This window comes from Ranitomeya imitator, chromosome 4 (genome assembly GCF_032444005.1).
Source record: "Ranitomeya imitator isolate aRanImi1 chromosome 4, aRanImi1.pri, whole genome shotgun sequence".
NCBI classification, from domain to species: Eukaryota; Metazoa; Chordata; class Amphibia; order Anura; family Dendrobatidae; genus Ranitomeya; species Ranitomeya imitator.
Genome location: NC_091285.1, coordinates 197,187,199 through 197,202,394, shown reverse-complemented (window position 1 = coordinate 197,202,394; position 15,196 = coordinate 197,187,199). Strand labels below are relative to the sequence as shown.

Sequence of the window (15,196 nt, the reverse complement as noted above, 5' to 3'; positions counted from 1 at the left end):
AGCAGATTGTGGACTCATTCAGAGCATATTACGACTCTCTCTACAATTTAAGTGGCCCATTGTCTGATATGTCACCTTCCGAGTTTCAAGCACGGGTGGACGACTACATCCGGGACACTGAGCTCCCGCCTATGTCGGTGGAGGAGTCTGAGGCCCTGGAGAGTCCTCTCTCGGAACAGGAGGTTTTAGACATGATAAAATCTTTGGCTAATGGTAAAAGCACAGCAGGACTGCGAGGAAGCTCCGTAGAGCCAGGGAAAGCGCCGCTGTGACGTCACACGCCAGGCATCTCCGCCAGCCATCTTTTTTCCCTGCTCTTATCCAGGGATGCCACCGGCATCCTGGAAAAACAGTTGATTCCTTCTGTTCAAGCAATGTTTCCCAACTCTGAGGACTGGTTTTTCCAGCAGGACAATGCGCCATGCCACACAGCAAGGTCAATCAAGGTGTGGATGAAGGACCACCACATCAAATCCCTGCCATGGCCAGCCCAATCTCCAGACCTGAACCCTATTGAAAACCTCTGGAAGGTAATCAGGAGGAAGATGGATTGTCACAAGCCATCAAACGAAGAAGAACTGCTTACATTTTTTACCAGGAGTGGCGTAAGGTCACCCAAAAGCAGTGTGAAAGACTCGTGGAAAGCATGCCAAGACGCATGAAAGCTGTGATTAAAAATCATGGTTATTCCACAAAATATTGGTTTCTGAACTCTTCCTGAGTTAAAACATTAGTATTGTTGTTTCTTAATAATTATGAACTTGTTTTTTTTTTTGCATTATTTGAGGTCTGCAAGCAATGCATTTTTTTGTTATTTTGACCATGTCTCATTTTCAGAAAATAAATACAAAATGTATTGCTTGGAACTTTGGAGACATGTTGTCAGTGGTTTATAGAATAAAAGAACAATTTACATTTTACTCAAAAATATACCTGTAAAGAGAAAAATCAGACAAACTGAACATTTTGCAGTGGTCTCTTAATTTTTTCCAGAGCTGTATATTATAAATTTGCATAATTTTTCTTTAGATATACAGTACAGACCGAAAGTTTGTATGCACCTTCTCATTTAAAAATTTTTCTGTATTTTCATGACTATGAAAATTGTAAATTCACACTGAAGACATCAAAATTATGAATTCACACATGTGGAATTATATACTTAAGAAATAAGTGTGAAACAACTGAAAATATGTCTTATGTTCTAGGTTCTTCAAAGTATCCACCTTTTGCATTGATGACTGCTTTGCACACTCTTGGCATTCTCTTGATGAGCTTCAAGAGGTAGGGAATCAATTTGTTAAGGCTTCAGCATATAAGAGACATTATAGTATCTAGTCTCCACTCACCAGCTCAGAGTCAATTGCTAATTAGATATAAGGCCTGGAGAGAGGAAACTGATTTTAAAAAATGGAGGATTCAAGTTATATAATGGCCAAATATTGTATTATTCTTCGTGTGTACACACAGGGCAACTTATTCTGAAAAGTTACCTGAAAGTGCAATTCCCTTTTCAGAATCTATTTTATTCACATGATACCATTACTATGTTACTTACTAATAATCTACCTAATAATATTCTTATTATCTTATATTAAAATTAATGTGTTTTAATACAAGCTCATCAAGAGAATGCCAAGAGTGTGCAAAGCAGTCATCAAAGCAAAAGGTGGCTACTTTGAAGAACCTAGAATATAAGACATATTTTCAGTTGTTTCGCACTTTTTTGTTAAGTATATCATTCCACATGTGTTAATTCATAGTTTTGATGCCTTCAGTGTGAATGTACAATTTTCATAGTCATGAAAATACAGAAAAATCTTTAAATGAGAAAGTGTGTCCAAACTTTTGATCTGTACTGTACTTCCATCCAGCTAGTGATCTGCATAATACAGTAAGTAACAATAATCTTTGTGTTTTTCTTCTAGTTGTGTTTGTAAATTAGGATATGATGGAGATGGTATAAATTGCAAAGAAACAAATCCCTGTATGGTTTCATCCTGCAATGCTAATGTGAGTTGATCTTACTCTTAAATGGATATTTGTGGTGCTTATTCCTTACTGCATTCAATAAAAACTTTTATAGGTATGCACCTTGCTTCAAATGAAGGTATTTCTGATTCCTGTTTATAACAGTGTATTAACAGAGTTTTTAATTGTTTCCTTACTGTCCATATATTTTTGGTTCGTGTGAATGCATTTTATATGGAACTGCACTTTGCAAATATAATTATGTAATAATATTTTATCAGAGAAATATGCTTCTTTCTTTCTCCACTTTTGAGCCACTTCTTTCCATCTACTCTGTCTCCTGAACTCACCATCCACTTTTTGAAAAACCGCTCAAATCCAGCACATTGAAGGGTCAGGTTACACCACAAATTGAAGGAGAAAAGAGGAGAGTGGAGCAAAGAGAAACGTAAAATACAAAACAGAGAAATAAATTGTGTAGATTCTAGCTGGGTAATCCAAGTGTAGGATTCACAGCTACACTTCTCAGTACTGTTGTAAAATATTCTCCATGCTCCTGCTGGTTCTTTGTGTGCTATCAATAGGGCAAAGAATAGGGAATCAATTTGTTAAGGCTTCAGCATATAAGAGACATTATAGTATCTAGTCTTCACTCACCAGCTCAGAGTCAATTGCTAATTAGATATAAGGCCTGGAGAGAGGAAACTGATTTTAAAAAATGGAGGATACAAGTTATATAATGGCCAAATATTGTATTATTCTTCATGTGTACACACAGGGCAACTTATTCTGAAAAGTTACCTGAAAGTGCAGTTCCCTTTTAAGAATCTATTTTATTCACATAATACCATTACTATATTACTTACTAATAATCTACCTAATAATATTCTTATTATCTTATATTAATATTAATGTGTTTTAATACAGGCTGAGTGCATTCCAACAGGTCCAGGAAAATTCAAGTGTGTGTGTCGTGCAGGATGGACAGGTGATGGCATAGATTGCTCAGAGACTAATAACTGTCTTCTTGCTGACAAAGGAGGATGCCACCCAAATGCCACCTGCTTATATATTGGTCCTGGCCAGGTACATAGCTGCCTTGTTGTTCATTACACGCTATATATCATATGACAATGGGACATATGTAATAATACCACTGACCAGTATGTTAGTATTATTTTAGCTGCTATTCTTGAAGTGAATGAACGGGGTCTCCCACTATGGGGCTTGCAAGCTACATTCTTTTTCTCCAACACTTCACAAGTGTCAGAAAATGTGTTGGGATTGTTATGGTAGTTGAAGTTTAGTGAAGTTGTGTCACGTGACATATTGTAACGCATGGTGATTAACCACCACGGTGATATTAGCAGAGTATGTTTCCCATGGAAGACAGTTTGAAGGGTTATTCCCATCGCCAAGATCCCATCCCAATATATAGTAGATATAATAATAATATTAGCAAATACCTCCAATTAGATATGTTGTATAGTTCTTCTGATTAGCTATGTTACTGACCCTATCTGAAGAGCATTTGCAGTAGCTTAGGTATCTATGGTTACAGCCACTATTAATTAGCTAGCTAATTAACTAACTGTCACTATATGAGTACTCATAACCTTGGATACCTAAGCTACCGCAATGTTCTGCACATGAGGTAAGTGACATAGGTTATCAGGAGAACTAGACTACATTTCTAATTGGATGTATTTGCTAATATTACTGTTATCGGAAATACCCCTTTTAACATAAGTGTAATATGGGCTAATTTACTGTATGTACCTATGTCATGGCTACAAATCCTAGCCCTACTGTGGGTGTAATCACCTACATGACAACATCATTTCCATATGATACAGTTAGTTGAGTTCAGGTTAATACTAAAGATGAGGAAGTTAATTTGAAGGACCTTGGTCCAAGACGGGAGCCCTGAAAACCGCCTTATGCTAGCCGGCATCCCCAGCACCTCTCCTAATTTGTAGGAGAGACACAACATCATGTGGGCATCACGCTGCAGCAATGGGTCTACAAATCAGAAGAGGCGCCGGGATTATGGCAGGTAGGAGGCGGTGTTCAGCGGACACAGAATATTGGTGTGCCCATGGGATCAGAGTCCTGCAATATGTCCTCATCTCTAATCATTAGCTTATCATTAAAACTGGCCATAAATCAGCCAAGCATGGCCTTCTTTCATCATAAGGAAATAGGGAAATAGGGATCTAACAGCCATAGAGCTTTAGGTTTCTGGCGGATCCCATTATAAAGTGACGGAATCTGCCTACACTTTTTATGACCAGCTCTAGCCCAGTTTTCAGCTTTTCCGAACAGAGAAGGAGTTATGTTACAGATATTTTCCAGCTTGGGTCCGGTCGTAGAATTCGGCCTTGTATTGCCAGCAGTGGCGTAACTTGAAACTCATGGCCCCCCATGCGAAAGCTCCAACGGGGCCCCCAAATATTTTAAATCTTTAATAGCAATAGACTTTTTCTATAGGCCAAAGGGACTTTTAGGGCCCCCTAGGCTCCCGGGCCCGGGTGCGATTGCAACCCCTGCACCTGTTGTAGGTACACCCCTGATTGCCAGCATTAGGTTTTGGTGATGTATCTGCCATTCATTTTGTACACGTGATCACATGTAAAATGGATTTTCTGCCGAGTAATATGTTGTAATAAGATTTTATTCCGCACAATTAGTACAAAAAGATTGATAACCAGACACTGTGACTACAATATGTTCCCACTCTTCTGATTGCATCTCATGCAGAGTGACTGTGAGTGCAAAAAAGGCTTCCGAGGTGACGGACTTCAGTGCGAGCCTGTGAATACTTGCCTTGGAGAAACCGAAAAGTGCCATTCTCTGGTAGGCTACATAAACTAAGAATGATTTTACATGTGAGTTTATCACTTGCATTTTGAATGTAGTAAACCATGAATGCTTTAACGTGATGTGTATTATTGCTAGACAGAGAAATATTTGCTAAACGTTCAATCATTTTTTTTACTATAGGCAAAATGTCAAAAAGTAGCATCGGGTTTCTGGGAGTGTGTTTGTACAGAAGGGTATCAAGGTGACGGAAGAGTCTGTTATGGAACTATAGCAGATGTAAGTTTTCATGTATCTGAGATATCTACAGTTATTAATGTTATTGATCACAAGATGAACATAAAGATTTTAGTATCAACCCAAACATATTTTAATTGAAATTATTCTTATTTTTACACATGCATTTTTTATATTCCTCTTTTTTTTACATGCAGAACGCTTATTTATTTTTTTTTTTTTACACAAACACAATATAACATTATCATCTGTTTGGTCTTAGGTGGTTGCATCACTTCCAGAAGCCTCAGAAATGTATAAATTGCTAGATGTAAGTTGGAGATTATGATTTGATAATGTTGTTATAGGCCTGTGTAAGTAAATGGCTCATATACCTGTATTTTATTTGGATTAGGATGCACCTAACTATAAGACGCACCCCAGGTTTAGACAGCAGAAAATAGGAAAAACATATTTCCTGCTAATTAAAAATGTCACTAATGTTAATGCGCTATTGTAGAGTGGCCAGGTAAAAAATCTATTGTTAGTATTTCTCTGCATGTGTATTATACACATATAGCTTTACAGCACTCACATTATCCACACTGTCTCCACATACACAGCTCTGCTGCATGCACTCTACATGCACACTCAGCTCTGCTATATAAACACACATCACAGATTCAGCACATTCACCCAACTCTGCTAAACACACAGTTTTACATCAACACCCTGACACAGGGGTGTCAAACTGCATTCCTCGAGGGCTGCAAACAGGTCATGTTTTCAGGATTTCCTTGTACTGCACAGGTGATAATTTAATCACCAACTCATTATTTGTGTAGGTGATTAAATTATCACCTGTGCAGTACAAGGAAATCCTGAAAACATGACCTGTTTGCAGCCCTCGAGGAATGCAGTTTGACACCCCTGCCCTGACACACACATCTGCTGCCGCGTACACACTGTGTATATACTAATACATTTTGAAGTTCCTTCTAGGCATGTGACAGCACATGAAATGTCCTTCAACTAGTCAGGACCTGAAGTATCTGGGCAGCTTATGAGACATACAGGTCCTGGTAGCTTTCTTTCCTGTCCTGCACCAATTAGACTGATCAGTGTCAGGTTCGTGGAGAGAGAACTATTCCTCCGCATAGTTATCCCAGTCATTGGAAAGGGCTCTGTGTCAGTGTTCTCTTTGACTATAAGTGGCTACATCCAAACTGTAAGATACACACATACTTTTTAGCAAGATTTTTTCTTGCTAAAAAGTGCATCTTGTAGTCCAAACGATACAACTATTAGGAAAAATAATGCAGTGTGTCTGTCATATGTCATATCAAGGAGATATATTCCACATCAAAGCTTCTAGAGCAAAATATGGTGCCTCCATGCATCCTTAACGGAGTCTGTGTGCCACTGTATATTGTGTATGTGACCAAGCCTTGTGAATGATCACTTAAGAGAATCTTGTGTCCTTTTCTACTATAGGTTGTCTGATTAACAGTTTATCAACCAATTTGTAAACTACCCCCCCATTACCTGAATAATATTATCAGATATCCAGAACAACTTTATCAATTTCTTCATAGTGGCCATCGTCCGATTCATCGCACATCGTCTTACCCATGAGTGCTAAGTGTTCATTTCTCTGTACAGTATATAGTACTATTGGTCCTCATTAGATATAAAACATTTGATGAAAAGCTGTTTCATATTCAGTCACTTCTGTTTCAGGATCCCAGTATAAAATCCTTGGTTTCTCAATCTGCAAATGTCACTTTGCTTATCCCATCACAACGTGCCTTTGACATTATGAAGAAGGAAGATAAGATTTACTGGACGAAAAAAGAAAATGCACCATTCTTACTAAAGTAAGCAAATCATTTGGTTCTTATTTTCAGTATCTGCTTTACACCAATTTATTGAATTAAAATTTTGAATATAATTTTATTTTTTACACATGTTGTAGTTTAAGCTTGGGCCTGCTACAGCGGCGCTTGAAAGTTTGTGAACCCTTCCACATTTTCTGTATTGCTGCATAAATGCCACCTAAAAATATGCGATTTTCACACAAGTCCTAAAACAAAATAGTAGACTTTCTCATTGTTTTAATGAGGAAAACTAGCAAGTATCACATATCTGTGAGTAGCAAAACCATGTGAACTTTTGCTTTCACCACTTCACGTGACCTCCTTGTACAGAAATAACTGTATCTAAACGTTTCTAGTAATTGATGATTAGACTTGGAGGAATTTTAGTCCATTCTCCCTATAAAACAGATTGAACTCTTGGTGGGTTTTCTCCATGAACTGCTCAATTCTGGTCCTTCCTCAACATTTCTATAGGATTAAGGTCAGAACTTTGACTGAGCTGTTCCAAAACTTCTAGTTTTTTATTTAATCATTTTTGTATAGCTATTTATGTGCTTTGAGTTGTTGTTTTGTAGCTCATATATACACATGTCCTGATGTTTTCCTTTAGAATTTTCTGGTATAACTCAGAATTCATTATTCCATCAATGATGGCAAGTCTTTCTGGCCCAGGTGCAGCAAAACAGGCCCAAACGGTTATAATACCACCACTGTGTTTGACAGATGGTACAAGGTTTTTATGCCATAGTGCAGCATTTAACTTTCTCCAGGTGATCTTTAGCAAACTGCAGGTGGCAACAATGTTCATTTTGGAGAGCAGTGGCTTTCTCATTGCAGTATTGCCATACACTCCATTTTTGTTCAATGTCCTACCGATGGTGGTCTCATGAACATTAACATTAGCCAATGTGAGAGAGGCCTCACGTTACCTAGAATCTTCCTTGCGTTCCTTTGAGAACTTGTGGATTATTGTACATCTTGCTCTTAAAAAGATGTTTCTCGGTAGGCCACTCCTGGGGAGGGTGTTAATGGCCTTGAATTTCCTTCATTTATATATATATATATATATCATGTGTCTGACTGTGGATTGGTAGAGTCCAAACTCTTTAAAATATGTGTAATCTTGTCCAGTATGATGAACATCAACAACTCTTCTTCCTCAGAAATCTTCTTTGAACGTAACATTATAAAGTTCCTCAGATGTTTTGTGAAAATCAGACTTTGATAGATCCCTGTTCTTCAAATATAATAGGCTACCCACTCAAAACTGATTCTCATCCTGTTGATTGAAATTACCAGACATTAATTTCACCATTAAATCTGCTAATCTTAAAGGTTCACATACTATGAAAATGCGTATGTATAAAAACGGATGCCATACGTGTGACAATATAGATGAAAAATTGTCATTTTTTTATGGATGCAAATCGTACAATTTTTTTTTAGACGAAAACGAAGAGATATCCAGCTACCATGATGCAAATAAATAATCAATGGCTTTTTGAATAATTAAGTAAAAATATGAACAAGACACAGAGTGTAGATACAGTGGGAAAATAAGTATTTGATCCCTTGCTGATTTTGTAAGTTTGCCCACTGACAAAGACGTGAACAGTCTATAATTTTAAGGGTAGGTTAATTTTAACACTGAAAGACAGAATATCAAAAATAAAATCCAGAAAATCACATTGTATAAATTATATAAATTTATTTGCATTTTGCAGTGAGAAATAAGTATTTGATCCCTCTGGAAAACAAGACTTAATACTTGGTGGCAAAACCCTTGTTGGCAAGCAGAGCAATCAGACTTTTTTTAGTTGATGATAAGGTTTGCGCACATGTCAGGAGGAATTTTGGTCCAATCCTCTTTGCAGATCATCTGTAAACCATTAAGATTTTGAGGCTGTCGCTTGGCAACTCGGAGCTTCAACTGCCTCCATAAGTTTTCTATGGGATTAAGGTCTGGAGACTGGCTAGGCCATTCCATGACCTTAATGTTCACTCCTTTGTTGCCTTGGCTGTATATTTTTGGTTATTGTCTTGCTGGAATACCCAGCCATGACCCATTTTTAATGTCCTGGCAGAGGGAAGGAGGTTGTCACTCAGGATTTTATAATATGTGGCTCCATCCATTCTCCCATTGATGCGATTAAGTAGTTATGTGCCCTTAGCAGAGAAACACCCTGAAAACATAATGTTTCCACCTCCATGCTTGACAGTGGGGACGGTGTTCTTTGGGTCATAAGCAGTATTTCTCTTCCTCCAAACACAGCGAGTTGAAGAAGAGAAATACAGTTGAGTTAATGCCAAAAACCTCAATTTTTGTCTCATCTAACCACAGCACTTTCTCCCAATCACTCACAGAATCACCCAGATATTCATTGGCAAACTTCAGATGGGCATGAGCCTTTTTGAGCAGAGGGAGCTTGCGGGCACTGCAGGATTTTAAACCTTTACGTCATAATGTGTTTCCATTGGTTTTCTTAGTGACTGTGGTTCCAGCTGCATTGAGATCATTAACAAGTTACCCCCGTGTAGTTTTAGGCTGATCTCTCACCTTCCTCATGATCAAGGATACCCCATGAGGTGAGATTTTGCATGGTGCCCCAGATCAATGTCGATTGACATTCATTTTGTATTTCTTCCATTTTCTTACTATTGCACCAACAGTTGTCTTCTTCTCACCCAGCGTCTTACTTATGGCTTTGTAGCTCATTCCAGCTTTGTGCAAGTCTATGATCTTGTCCCTGACATCCTTATAAAGCTCTTTGGTCTTGCCCATGTTGTAGAGGTTAGAGTCTGACTGATTAATTGAGTCTGTGGACAGGAGTCTTTTTATAACGGTGACTATGTAAGACAGCTGTCTTTAATACAGGTAACGAGTTGATTAGGAGCGTCTGTCTGGTCTGTAGGAGCAGAACTCTTAATGGTCGGTAGGGAATCATATACTTATTTCTCACTGGTAACAAGACCAGGCAACATAATAGATACACGAGGGGAATATACAGCACTAAATAGTGCAGAAAGACCCCTCACCAAACACAAGAACCAACTCCATAGAACTTATAAGAGAAGGAGTAAAAAAGGAGCATATAGGTAATAGAAAATAGTAACAATACTTTATTAAATCACATACGTTAATACAAAAGTGTGACCAATATCATCAAAATAGTATCAAAAGGCACAATGTGCAAGGATGATAAAAACATGAGTGGGTATCATCTCCCCTTGATAAAGCTATCAAATTCGTGGGCGAAACGCGTGTCGGGGGTTTTGTTGGTGGATCGCTCCCGGTGCGCCTGGCTCTGGGACCCTATATTGGTAAGTGCTGCTCTGGTTAACTCTTTGATTGCCATACCACTGGGTTTTGTTGACCTATTAGTATATATCTGACACAGCCATAATTACAGCAGCACGTGTTTATCCTTTAACTGCTATATCGGCCCCATAGTTAGTGCGCACCCGGGGGATACCCACTCATGTTTTTATCATCCTTGCACATTGTGTCTTTTGATACTATTTTGATGATATTGGTCACACTTTTGTATTAACGTATGTGATTTAATAAAGTATTGTTACTATTTTCTATTACCTATATGCTCCTTTTTTACTCCTTCTCTTACTTATTTCTCACTGCAAAACGCAAATACATTTATATAATTTATACAATGTGATTTTCTGGATTTTTTTTTCTGTTCTATCTCTCAATGTTAAAATTAACCTACCCTAAAATTATATACTGTTCATGTCTTTTTCAGTGGGCAAACTTACAAAATCAGCAAGGGGTCAAATACTTATTTCCCCCACTGTATGATATGCATTTTAAGCTCAATTATGATCCTTCTTTATGCCATGAAGAAGAATCACAATTGATCTGAAATGAGTAGCATATCTACACTCTATCTTGTTCATATTTTTTATGGCTTATTCAAAAAAGCCATCAATTTATTTTTCATTTGGATCGTGGGAGCTGGATATTTCTTCGTTTTCCTCTGGCTACACACAGACCGTGTGATCCGTGCACCTGGTGGTGAGTGACCTGGACTTTTCTTTGTTACTTTTTTTATACACTCATGTGAACTTAGCCATATATAGATAACTCAGGTTCTACTGTTCACAATAGGTAATGATGACAACTCACCTCCTCCCAATCCCTGTACATTGACCTCTGCACAAACCACAGAGCATGCCTAGAAAATTATACAATAAAAGTCATAAACATCTCGATGTAGCTGCTGATAAAAAAAGGAGGCAAGATGGCAGTCCCCATGATGTGTGGAAAAAAATATAAAGACATTTTATGATAAGTAAATAAAAATAGATTAGTAAAAGCAAGAATATATATCACTATTTTGTTTTATTTAGTAACAATTAGAGGTGATACATTCCCTTTAAAATGTATATATTCTTACATGCTATCATGCTATTATTATTGTCTAAAATTCTCAGTAACACTATATATGACTTGATATAGAGGAAATGGATGGACAAAAGATGTAGTTCTTCTTTTCAGTAATCAACTCTAAAGAAAATTTGCAAAAAAAAAGTACCTAATGAGATACGTTCAAATTCTTTAACTTTTTAAAGAGATAATTAACCCAGATGTTTCATGTTTATATTTGTAGACATCACATTTTGTCTGGAATTTATAGATATGATGATATTAAGAAATTATCGTCCTCTGATGTATTGGTAACCTCTCTCAATCACAATCTTCTTCAACTTTCTAAAGAAAATGGGGTAAGTTACAAGCTGAATAAGTCAAACAAGTATTAGTTGATCATGTAAAATATTCGATAGAGAGATAGAAAGATAGATAAATATAGAGCAAAAACTTGGAACAGCACACATATAAAAGTACTATGGGTGCAGGGCCTCTCAGCCAGAGAATGCTACACACGTGTACCTCTAGAAGAAAATTTTAATGTTTAAGCCTAGAAGTTTGTTTGTCATAATTAGTTGACAGAAATTATTTCTTTCATTTTAGAATATTACTATCGGAGGTGCTAATGTTGTTGTCAGTGATATAGTAGCTACAAATGGAGTTATGCATCTTATTGATAAGGTAAGTCTTCTATTTCTTTATCGAATCATTAGAACACCAACAATACCAATATAAAGAAATATCATTTTATGTCATATTGTGGATAGCAGATTCCATTTTTAGTTGATGACTATTTCCAGTTCCAGTTTTCCACAAATGATATACGGTATATATACCCTATCTATATAGGATAAATGTCTGATAAATGGGGATCTCACTGCAAGGGGTAAATTAAGGATAAGTCAGTCTTGTGAAAATTTTCTGTAGACTTAAAATATCCATTTCTAAAGGATAACTCAAGATATTTCTTTATCAATTTTTTATTATATCCTTTATGTCAGTTCGTCTTAAATCTAAGCTATTTGGGTCTTCCTGGTTAGAGCAATTTATGATTTTTTTCCATGTAGTGGTCATATGGCCATAACTTTTTATTTTTTAGGTTGGGGTGCTTTAAAATTGCGTCTATGCACCTGTTCAATGGCCCTGTCAGGGCCTACTACGTCTGAGTGTCCGCCTCCGCCTCCAGTAGGCGTACACTCCCAAAAATGATGCTTGTTAGATCGCACGTTCATCCTGCCGGCACATTACAGTCTATGGCTTCATTGGTGCATACGTCCGGATTCCGTTTTGCAGGGGTCGTTTGAACTTTTGCCCCAATGGGGCCTTTAAACGCAATGTGACTGTTTCACACACACCACATGCACAAATAAGGTAGTAAAATGTTAACAGTTACTACTGAGGGGTTGTAGATTTATTTCCTCCTCTACTGTGAGCTATCTACTGTAGTCATAGGCGACTGCGAAATACGGTGAGAAATGTCCCGACTATTAAGGGATGAAGGAGGTGTTTTTTTTGTCTTTTTAATTTTGCCTTTTATATACAAGTCATTATACAGAAAAGAATGTTTTCCTGACATATTTTTCCAGGAAAATCCATTTTAGCTTCGGTTTTGTATGTGTTATTGTCAGTCCGTAAAAGTGGAGTAATACTCTGACAACATTGTTCCCAGCAGTGACCTGGGAGTCCGAGATGTGTCCAGGAGTCTTCCCCATGCTGTTCCTATTCCATTAGAACACTCTTTCCATCCATTTTAGCTGTTTTCCTGTCTCCCCAGCCCTCTTTTTAAGGTGTTCCGAAAAAATGCTTGAGTTTCCCATTAAACTTTGTTATACTTTATACTCAATTCAAGTAAATCCAAGAGCACGACCTGCTCGATTCGAGTACCAAGCATTATAGTGCTTGATCACTAGAAAGCACCCTTATTAAAGAATTTTTTGTTTGCTTACTATCAGTATATTTTAAGAATATTTTTCAGTCCCATAAAAAAATATCTAAACATAGAAATATAATAGAAATATCAGAATAGCACATTCACTAAATAAACATAAAATAAACTGTAAATGCTCTGATATGCACAAAATGAAACCTGCCAAATGTCTAATAGGACAAGATGTAATAAACAACCATATGCATATAGAGATAAATGTTGTACCTACTTATAACTGTGAATCACCTTGTAGATAAATAATGATGCATTGTGATTCCCTGTGTAGGTGTTGTTCCAATACTGTGGGGTAAAATTCACAATTTCTCTGGTCGCAATAGAAAGTGAAGTAATATCCTTGGCGCTCTAGCCAGTGGTGCTAACCAGACTTACAATAAAAAACTGCCGCTCAAGCAATATAACGTCATCTGCTACGGAATAATGGAAAATACCAAACATACAAATATACACATACAACAGAGGAATGCATCGGGGAGTGGAGAATGGGGTTAAATCAAAGTAGGAGAAGAAAGGGAACCTGTTGTGAATTCTGTGGCCAAGCTCCCTCCTGTGGTCATGAGTGGTACTGCGGCTGGTTCTGTCTATAAGCTTCCTTTGGTGGATGAGAGTGGTACTGCGGCTTCTGAGTTTCCTTCCTCAGGTGATGAGGTTAGGTCGTTAGGTGCTGCTCTATTTAACTCCACCTGGTGCTTTGATCCTGGCCTCCAGTCAATGTTCTAGTATTGGTCTTGCTTCCTCCTGGATCGTTCCTGTGGCCTCTCTATCCTGCATAAGCTAAGTTCTGCTTGTGTTATTTTTTGTTTGCTATATTTTCTGTCCAGCTTGCTATTTTGGTTTTTCTTGCTTGCTGGAAGCTCTGAGACGCAGAGGGAGCACCTCCGTACCGTTAGTCGGTGCGGAGGGTCTTTTTGACCCTCTGCGTGGTTGTTTGTAGGTTTTTGTGTTGACCGCAAAGCTATCTTTCCTATCCTCGGTCTATTCAGTAAGTCGGGCCTCACTTTGCTAAATCTATTTCATCTCTGTGTTTGTATTTCATCTTTACTCAGTCATTATATGTGGGGGGCTGCCTTTTCCTTTGGGGAATTTCTCTGAGGCAAGGTAGGCTTTTTTTCTATCTTCAGGGCTAGTTAGTTTCTCAGGCTGTGCCGAGTTGCATAGGGAGCGTTAGGCGCAATCCACGGCTACCTCTAGTGTGGTGTGTTAGGATTAGGGATTGCGGTCAGCAGAATTCCCACGTCTCAGAGCTCGTCCTTTGTTTTTGGTAATTGTCAGGTCACTTTGTGTGCTCAGTACCTCTATGTCCATTGTGGTTCTGAATTACCTGTTCATAACAGTACTGGAGGCCCAAAGTACTAATGCTTCTCAATAGAGGGAAAAGAGAAGTTCTGAGACCATTTTTTTTTCATTGCACTGTGTTCTGTCTCTCTATTCCCCTTTACATCAGGGTGGTTCAGAACACAGGTGTGGACATGGACATTCAAGGTCTGTTCTCTTTGATGGATAATCTCGCTATAAATGTACAGAATATTCAAGATTTAGTGGTTCAGAATCCTATGTTGGAACCTAAAATTCCTATTCCTGAGTTATTTTCTGGCGATAGAGCAAAGTTTTTGAATTTTAAAAATAATTGTAAACTATTTCTGGCTCTGAAACCCCGCTCCTCTGGTGATCCTGTTCAACAAGTTAAGATCATTATTTCTTTATTACGTGGCGACCCTCAAGACTGGGCATTTCCCCTTGCGCCAGGAGATCCGGCATTATGTAATATTGATGCGTTTTTTCTGGCGCTCGGATAGCTGTACGACGAACCCAATTCAGTGGATCAGGCAGAGAAAAATTTGCTGGCTCTGTGTCAGGGTCAGGATGAGATAGAGATTTATTGTCAGAAGTTTAGAAAGTGGTCCGTGCTCACTCAATGGAATGAAAGTGCGCTGGCAGCTATTTTCAGAAACGGTCTCTCTGAAGCCCTTAAGGATGTCATGG

At 38.0% G+C, this 15,196-nt stretch overlaps 1 protein-coding gene across 1 annotated transcript in view; it reads left to right on the top strand.

Annotated features, from left to right (window-relative positions):
• The window catches only part of STAB2 (stabilin 2), a 243,987-nt gene that overhangs the window by 90,826 nt on the left and 137,965 nt on the right, over positions 1-15,196 (top strand). Inside the window, exons 24-31 of the mRNA XM_069764255.1 lie at positions 1,929-2,013; positions 2,899-3,057; positions 4,732-4,827; positions 4,975-5,070; positions 5,291-5,338; positions 6,748-6,884; positions 11,510-11,624; positions 11,872-11,949. Of these exons, the coding sequence (XP_069620356.1) occupies positions 1,929-2,013; positions 2,899-3,057; positions 4,732-4,827; positions 4,975-5,070; positions 5,291-5,338; positions 6,748-6,884; positions 11,510-11,624; positions 11,872-11,949 (814 nt within the window). The remainder of the gene's footprint in view (positions 1-1,928; positions 2,014-2,898; positions 3,058-4,731; positions 4,828-4,974; positions 5,071-5,290; positions 5,339-6,747; positions 6,885-11,509; positions 11,625-11,871; positions 11,950-15,196) is intronic.